At 37.8% G+C, this 9501-nt stretch overlaps 1 protein-coding gene across 1 annotated transcript; it reads left to right on the top strand.

Annotated features, from left to right (window-relative positions):
- Positions 1-285: 285 nt before the first annotated feature.
- LOC135173685 (protein FAM240B-like) lies at positions 286-7357 on the top strand. The gene is made up of 3 exons (XM_064140776.1): positions 286-345; positions 5783-5940; positions 7279-7357. Exons 2-3 carry the CDS (start codon positions 5801-5803, stop codon positions 7355-7357), a joined length of 219 nt encoding a protein of 72 aa, XP_063996846.1. The 5' UTR covers positions 286-345; positions 5783-5800.
- The last annotated feature ends 2144 nt before the right edge of the window (positions 7358-9501 follow it).

Raw genomic sequence — 9501 nt, 5'->3', positions numbered from 1 at the left:
AGCACTCATTTTAAAGGAAATTCTCTGCACTTGCCAAGTCACGCTTTCTGAGGTATCTGACAGTGTGGGAGGGATGCACTCTCTCAAGGGGGCCTGTGTTTCATGGTCATCTCAGGCAGGGGGCTGCAAAGTTCATTAAATGATCTTATCTCTCTGCGGGTTCTGTTCAAAATAGCCTTGATATGATGAAGGATTTATGTTACCCCCACTTCAAATAAAAAGTACCGAGGGATGCATTTCATTACTGCCCTGTGACACGGGAGAAGCCAGGGTGGCAGCGGTAATATTCCTCATTTGTTTGTGTCTCACAGGGGATTTGTTTGCAGAAAGAGTCCAGCTCCAAAGGTAAGTAAATATTTGTTTTTACAAGTGAGTTTTTCATAATAACAACAACAAGAAGAAATACATTGGTTCTCTAGAATTAATAATCACAAAAGTGTATTTTAGGAAAGAGGAGAATGTGAGAAAAATGCCAGGGAAGAGTGCCCAGTTTATCAGCATTCTAAGGAAGCTGAGTAGTACTGACATAGAAAAAACGTTTACAGGCAATTTCCCTGCCTTGACGCTGATAAAACACTAGGAGATGTGGCTGTATGTTCTCAGCTAATGGGTTAAACAATAGTCAAGATTACACACACAGCTCTCTCACAAAGGTTTTTAACAAAGACCTGCTGGTGAGAGGCTTTTGATTTTGTTATAGACACCTTCACATGGATTGGTTTCTCTTGCATGTTTTGTCGGAAGCGGATGGTCTAACAAAGAACACTAGCCCTGGACTGCATTGATCTTCTTTTATCATAGACTGAGTCTCCAGGTAATCAAAAATCAAACAACAAACCAAGCATGTTCAAGATCTTTTACTAATAAATATTTATCTATGCTGTATATATGTTCTTATAAATTCTTAGAATCAGGCTTCAAATGTATCTGACAGTGGGGAATATCTAGTGATTAGAACAATATTTAATAATGTAGGCTATAATGACTTTAAATATGCCTTAGATGCTGAAAAATAAGCTAATAAGAGTTGGACAAATCTGTAGAAATCTCAGGAAAAACATTTGAAGGTTCTGTATTGCACAATGCTAATGAATGCCTGTTCACTTGGTGCTCATGTTGGTGCAACCGCCACCACAACCCTGTTTTTGTGCACTGATTCCAGGGTGTGTCACAACGTAGGCAGCCAGCATGAAGAGTTAGGTACAAAGAGAGGGAGAAGCTGAGGAGCATACAGATGCTGAAAACTTTGGTGAAAGGGAAAGTTTGTTGAAATTAGCATGAACAGCTGAGGAGAAATGCAGCTTCAGCAAGAAGTGGAGGGACATTTTCCACAGAGAAATTAGCCAGAAATGTTTGAAAGCAGAGGCATTAGTCAGCCAGGTTAGGGTAGAAGACTGACATGGAAGGTGAAGAGACTCAACAGCTACAAAGGCAGAGAAGGGAAAAGTAAATATATCTCTCATGGAAGCCTTTGGCTGTGGGCTGAAGGAGAAGAATCAGTGAGAATCACAGAGTTGAAGAGAGCAGGTAGATAAATAAATTTAAACCACAGAAACAGAACTAGCACAGTAACAATCAAGTGGAGAACCTGGAGGTGCTGATTCTCAGGAGTTTTGATCAAAAGATTTTTAAGAATCTTAACCCTCTCCCAGAGAACTTCCAAGCCCTCTGGTGCAGAAAAGCAAGGCAAGCAAATCAGTTGCCTCTAGTTCAAGAGCTCAGTCATTCAGTTGTCTGGCATCCAGGGAAGAGTGAAAGTAGATGAAGAGAACTGAGGTTGAAGAGAAGAGGAAGGCAGGAGAAAACACTTTATAGTGCATGCTGTTCAAAGGCACTGATAGTGCCACTACAGCAATATGAGTTGCAAAATAAAACAACACATAGCTGACAGAAGTCTTGCATTAATATGTTTTTTTTTTCTCATCATATGAGAAAAGGTCCTAATTTTGCAATTGTTTGAGCTATTTTCAATATAGCTATTATACAGATTAGAAGAATAGACCCTGACCCACCAGCTTTTCACAGAGAAGCAATAATGGACTGTGGGAACTAAGAAGAAGGAAAATGGTTCAACTGGGACCCCTGCAAAATGCTGAAGTGCAGACATTTGAACTTACATGTTTAAATTACTTAAATTGCATGTTAGGACTGATTTGGCAGATGCACATGTACTCATGTACCCAGGCAACCCAGTATAATTGTCATTTTCATGTGCAGAAAATTCCCCTTGCATGGAAAAGACCAGTTAATTTGTTTGGAGTTTATACCCAAAGAATGACCTCCTGACTGAGCATACATCCCAGTAAGAGAATGTCCCTAAAATTCTGCCAAACTTGGAATATTGTTTGCAGAATAAATCACTTGTCTAGAATACCCTTATTTCATTGCAAATCCCAGACAATATTGTTTACATAAGAAAAGCATTTGTTAATAATCTGTAATGCCAAAGTGTAAGTGGAAGAACAGTGCAGTATACATTCAAAGCACACACTCTGAGGTACACTAATGAATTTTTGGAAGTGCCCAGCACAGTATTAGGAACCACACCAGGCATCCCCTATTGCCAGGCTGGTGCTCTAGGTCACCTCAAAGAGGTACAAATCTGTAACTGGGCACCAAGCAAGGCAATCAGAAAGAGATGTGAGAAACCTTCTCTTCATGTTCCTCACAAGCAGCTCCAAGGCTTTGTTTTAAGTCATGATACAGACTGCGCTATACATCCTGATACACACATCTACATGTGTGTTTTAACAGCATATTTCTGCCCACCTCTGGTATGATAGCTAGAAAGTGTTAGTTCGGGCTGCTTTGGAAGCTGCCTGATGTGTGCTTTTCTTTTCCTAGGAAATGGGGTTTCTTTTGCTAAGTGCTTTGAATGACATTCCAGGGCAGGAAGATAAATGTTGATGCAAAACCCCAGTAAGGTTTAAGTCCTGTTAACTCTCCTTTGAAAAAACGCTGAAGTGAGAGGGCAAAACAAAGATTTGTTCACCACTGAGAGAATTTCAGTACAGAAACTCAGAGCAAACGAGAGACTGATATACTAGGTTTGATATCCCTTATGCCCATACAACCCTGAGGGTTTATGGAAACAGAGATGAATTCAAACACCTGTGCACATGACGCATAAAGACAAAGGTGGGTTATTTTAGCAGACTTGCGCAGTTCCTACAACCGCCATGTGAATAGGCTCAAGTAGAGAGTTTGAAATAAGAGGCAATTCAAACTATGATGATTCTGCAGTTTAGGGAAGCAAAATCTAGCACATTGACACACTAGTGTTTATTCAAGGATGTAAAAGTATTAGTAAAATAATGATGCAGAAATTCTAAGCTCACTTGCTTTGATACATACTTGAGTGTTCCCCAGTACTAAGAGGAAACAAGCTAAGAAAGAAAAAGGTTGAACAAAAATAAAGAAAGAGAGAATGATTAGGGACCCAGTAAGAGAAAATCCAAGACAAAGGTATCCATATTTTAATGCAAAGTAAAAGGACAGGCTTAGAAAATGCTCTTGGTGTGCCTAACCAAGCACTCATAAAGAAAATTTCAGAAAGAATAAACAGAGAAGGGCACCAACTTCTGCCCACTCTGCCAAAAAAACACCCCACTCAAACCTGTAATGTGTGGTACCATACACACTTGTAGCATCAAAGGGTTCTAACATTCTTCTATGTACTGTCAGCACAAGATAAGTAACAATGAAAACTAATTCTGAGCTTCTCTTTTATTGAGTTTATAAACTTTTTCCTTGGTATTTTTGCTGTGTGCAGGAGTGTTGCAAGAGATACATCTGTAAAATAGATTCCAGCCAGCACCAAAATTACATGCACTCCAATTGAGAGGTAGAGTATTTAAAACCAATAAATATATGCATTCTGAGAGCATATGCTTAAGCTCAGTTGTACCTCATGACAATGAGCTCCACAACTTTTTTTTCTCCTGAATAGGACACATGTTCACCCTTACAAATAGAGAAAGGACACATCCACAATACATTAACACAAATTCATAACTATTCAGAAGGATGAAGTTACTATGCATTAACATCACTTCTGATTAAAGAAACCTGGAGACATTGCTTCTTGGCAGTTTGTTTCGGACCCCCAGGTATACCTGAGAATTTTGTCTGCTTCCATTCAGAAATATTGTGATTGTCAGAGGTTAACTCCTAGAGTGGAAAGTTTGATCCACATGACTATTATTACAATATTTTCATAAATTTATATTATTTTCTCCATACCCAGAAAGTTAAAACGGTAGCAACTGTTACCTGGAAAGAGATATTTGAGTTGGGAATATATATGTGAGTATTTATAGAAAACATACATTTTCTAAAAACATATATTTGTAATAAAATAACTTTTGACCTGGAATTGGTTATCCCTTTGTGCAGCTAACGGTGCTCAACTGTACTTGCAGTTTACATTACAGACTGATGCCATCGCTTACACATCCAGCTATGACTTGCTCAGAACCTGAAAAAGTGCTCAGTAAATTTCTTCTGAAAATGTCAGGCTCAGATACTGTGCTTCTGTCATTTGGAGGCCATGGAGTCATTTGGAGATTTTGAAGGAAGTAACAGAGGTGTCACAGGGAAATCCCACTAGGAAAGGGACCTCTTCAGACTGGATGCTTTTGTTTTCTGCTCATAGAGGCTATATAATGCACCTCACAGTTTTTCACAAAACAATCAAACATCCAAATGAAATTATGTAAAGATTGCCAGTTCCCAGTTGTGCTTTTCTTGCAATGCCTAGCAGGGGAATGGCAGCAGTTTCTTCAGTCTTTTCCAAGCTATCCTTGAGGGGCTTGTTTACCAGCCCTCTATGGCTCCCATTAAAATAAATTAAAAATAATTGTCATGAATTCAAACAGTGCATGAGAGAGCCCTAAATACTTGTTAAAAAAAAAAAAAAAAGTTCTGGAAAATAGTGTAATGAGGTGCTTATGAAAAAATACACAATGATTTTGAACACAACATTAATATACTTGTTTCAGATTAAATGAAGTTTTGAAAAGTAATTATATGATTTTCTAGCTGTAATGTGGGATACAGGAGCTTGAGTATTGCCCATGAAGAATCATCTTGAGACAGATATTCTTTTCCCAGGATAAGATTCATTCTGAAATTTGTTTTTAGGGTGACACTAAATGAAGAAGGAAATACAGAATGAGATGAAATACATAAATGTATTCAATGAACTTGCTATGTTTTGAAAATTGCAGAAGGGAGAGCAATGTTTAACAAGCAAGGTTGTGTTTGCAAGTCTGTATCTTGTAAGATTTTGTACATGGTTTTATTTATATAAACCTTCTCCATTCCCAGATAAAGTTAATGTGTTGTAATGATTAACAGCAAATCACAAGAGCTTTATTTCTTAATTGTTTTAACCTTAACCTACAACAGTCACTTTATCACTCTGTAGACACAAAAAAAACAATAAGGAAAAATCCTACTAGATCTGGTAATTGTAAAATATTTTTCTTCCAATTTGTTAAGTACAGTTAATCTTCAAACTAGAGACTGTGACATTAAAGGTCACAGGCAGATGGAGATGAGAGATATTGGAGACGAGAAGTCTAATCATTGCACTTTGCATATCCTCAAGTGACAGTAGCAGGAATTAAAAACTTAAATAACGAGTCATGCCCAGCTTTATCCTCATCTCAAAAAGCAGTAACTGTGTGACCCTGACACTGTTAAAATCCAGAACAGACAAAATGTGTTTTAGCCATGAAAATAAAAGAGGATCAAGTAACTTTTCATATGGTTGTTTCAGATTTCTCCTTTAGAGAAAATGAATAGCCAATATATACGTCATGAAGTGCGGGGATGTGAAACTAGCGATCTGAGAAACTTCTGGGAGAAGACTATTGAAGAACAAACTCGGTACCTGCAAATTGAACAAGAACGTCAGCGAAGAAGTGCTCTGACAAAGTGGGTACTCTGCATTTGGAAAAGGGTATTTGAGTTTGCATTGCAAATTCTTCTTTAAAAAAAGAAGTGGGGTGGGGGTGGGGGGTGTGATACCTGTGTTTCAGTCAGGCAATGAAAGCCGAAGCATTTTTGTTTGATTTTTAGAAAATAATAAACCTTCTGCCATTCTAATGCTAACATGTCTAAGCTATGGTTTCGCAAGTTAAGAGAATAGTTCACTTTTATTCCATACATGGACTAAAAATGGGAAATTTTCTGAGGTTATCAGGACAACTTCCACCAGTAGAGGGCTGCCCTGAATATCAAAGCTTATGTTCACAGCAAAGCTACACAGACGTGTAGCTGACCCACCCTCTTTCTCCACAGTCTTGTCTTCACAAGACTATAGGCCGAGTTCATTAAGAGGTCTTACACTGCATAAAGTAAATCCATAGTAAACATCAGAAGTGTAGTAACTGAGACCAAGGCAACTATCACAGATCAGTTAACGTTTACCATAATCAGCTACAATGAAAAAGACCACTCTGTAGCAGCAGTTGTCACTATGGTTTTACCTCACATGAAGTTCCCACAAGTTGCAGGTGTGTGCAAAGGTGGATATTTTGTCTTGAGATCATCCAATAAGAATAGTTGGTTTTGTTTTGTTTTAAACTCTCTCTTATACCTCTCTTTGGATTGATGCTCAAAAAAATTAGAGCAAGGATGGGCTTGCATTAATAACTCTGGATGAGGAAACATTGAAATTAGTCTCTAGCATGTTTTAACCATTTGTAAGTAACCTTATCTCAATATCACAAGTCCTTATCTGTGAAATTCCTGTGTTTTCTAATTCAGGGAGTCTCTTTCTGTGGCGTACAATTGCAATGGAGAAAAAAAGAATAGTGTTACCTGTTCCCTAAAACTGTTTTCTATGAGTCTAACGTGTTTCAGCATGTACAGTGCTTACCAATCAAATATGTCTCAGGGATGCCTATGCAAGTACTTTTTAAAAGCATTTCTGAGGAGGAGAAGGGAGACTGGGGAAATGTTGGGTGATGCTACCCAGCAGGTGGCAGCAGGCAGTCTCCGGTGGAGATGACATGTCACTCTGGCTCACGGAACCAATTGAAAGAGGGCACACTGGAGATGAAGATGAGTCACAAAGCTCAGGTGAGCCCTCACCGGGATTTAAGAGCTATTCTTAAAATGCCTTCCAGCAAAGCACTCTAAAGATGCAGAGCAGTTTGCATGACAACTGGGCAAAAGCACCGAAGGACAGCTCTAGTGGGAAACCTAAACAGTATAGATCTGTTGCCTGTAAAAATAATGGGGAAAGATAATACATGTTTCTGTCCTTAGGCTGAGAAATGAATGGATGGAGAGGCTGGAAAAACGGATAAAGATGTTGAGGACTCAACCTGAAGACTCATCTAGCTGAAGATCTCACAGTCATTACATATTAGAGGGGAAAGACAACATATTTTTTAGGACAGCAGGATAGTGTGATGCAAAAGCTTAAGCCAATTTTATTTTGTGGCTTAAAGAAGCTACAATTTATTAGCGGTCATAATTACAAGTTTCACATGTGTAATGCTTTTAAGATTATGCATCCATCCCTTCATTTGATAAACAAAGACTGAAGTACTCTGAAGTCTCCAAAACGAATAAATTATGGTTCACTGAGCTGTAGATGTCTGGCGGACAAGAGTTTAATTACGCAGCTAGTGTTCAGCAAAAGCATCTCCTTGATAGTTTATGTTCCTGTATTGTAACCAATTTGCCAACTATTAAGGAGCAGTTGAAATTTTGTAAACGTTTGTTTTAATACAGGAGAGTCCAACTCAGGGTAAGGGAGAGGGGATAGGCACATGCAATGCCACCACATCTCAGGTCACAAGTAGAGCCAGAATGTCCCGGGTTGCCATGTTAAAATTCTGTGAAGGTATTAATACGTATCCTGTGAAACATGTTGAGATACCAAGAAGGGTTGCATAGTTAGACAACCCACATTAGCCAACTTGAAACAATCTAACAGCAAAGAAAACAACCTGGAGTTGCTTCTTGTACCCATCCTGGTTTGTCCAGAGCTGAACTGCTATTTCTGTTTCACAGAGCAGCTTGATGAGTATTCACAGCTGTCTGTCATCGTGAGTGATGAACTCAGTTTTTGCCCTATCACTTTTTCCCCTCTAAGATCCTTAAGAACCAGAGCCTTCAGAAAGATTGCAGGTTTCCTCTCCCACATTTGCAGTTAGTAAAAAATGCTTCCAGTTCCCTTCCTAATGCTTCATTAGGAAATGTGGCATTTCCTCCAACTGTGGTAAAGCCTTTCAATAGCCTGGTGTAACAAAACTGCTTCCTTTTTAGGATGACTGCTTTGCCACCATCAGAATGCTTGGGGTAATATACTGCAAAACAGGTCGTTTAGAACATGCTAAAAGCCTCTTTCCTCAATTGCTTAACCTTTTAGTTCCTTATTTTAAGACTGTTTTGCTATTCTGATAATTCGTGCCATTTTGAAGTAAAAAAGATTTGAATTCCTAGTGGGGTGAAAAAAGAGCAAACAGGGTTTGGGGTTTTAAAATATTAAAAGCATCTGTTATTTTTCAAGGAAAACAAAAATCTGTGTTTTTTTCCTTATTCTCTTTATCCATCACATTTTAAATTCACTCTTGTGTGTTCCAACGTCAAATCAAATCTATTATGGGGATAATGCTTAAGAAGTTTAAGAAATACATGAAAGCACAGAGGAAAAAGAAAAAGAAAAAGAAAAAGAAAAAGAAAAAGAAAAAGAAAAAGAAAAAGAAAAAGAAAAAGAAAAAGAAAAAGAAAAAGAAAAAGAAAAAGAAAAAGAAAAAGAAAAAGAAAAAGAAAAAGAAAAAGAAAAAGAAAAAGAAAAAGAAAAAGAAAAAGAAAAAGAAAAAGAAAAAGAAAAAGAAAAAAGGGCTGACCTCTGAGCATTTTGACGTCAAGACATCACTGAATTTGAGGGCAGTTTGCCTGCCAGCTGGGCAAACCTGCTAATCTCATGCTTTTGAATTGATTTTTTTTTTCTCAAGCAATTTTTGAAGTAACATCAACTGAGTATATGCAGGGTAACAGCATGATTCCAGTAGAGCTGCACTTTGATAAACAATCACTAGGTAGACTCACAACCTAATACTTGTTTTAAATAAAATTTAATTATATTTGAAAAAAAATAAAAACAATTTACATGCTTTGATTCTCTCATCATCTGTCTGAGCCTTACACTTACTGAAGCTCTACCTGAATTCCACCATGAAAGTGCATTGAGTTTTATAACATTTTGGGTTAAAGTAGAGCTTGAATTGAGCTAAGTGAAACATTTTGTATCCTGTCATTCACTATGTAATATATTGCAGAAGGTGTGAAACAGAAGAATAAGAGTTGGTATATTTCAAAAATGAAAGAAGCACCCCTGGAATAAGCTTTTCTTTGCATGTCACTTATCTGAGATCCTTCTTCCTCTCTTCTCAAAAATTAAGCCAGAATTAGGAAAATCCATGGAGAACTAAGAAAACATGTGCCAGAAATTGACTTCCATCTGAGTCCCTTATCATG

Source organism: Pogoniulus pusillus, chromosome Z, assembly GCF_015220805.1.
Source record: "Pogoniulus pusillus isolate bPogPus1 chromosome Z, bPogPus1.pri, whole genome shotgun sequence".
Lineage (NCBI taxonomy): Eukaryota > Metazoa > Chordata > Aves > Piciformes > Lybiidae > Pogoniulus > Pogoniulus pusillus.
This window is presented reverse-complemented; position numbering and strand designations above follow the sequence as displayed.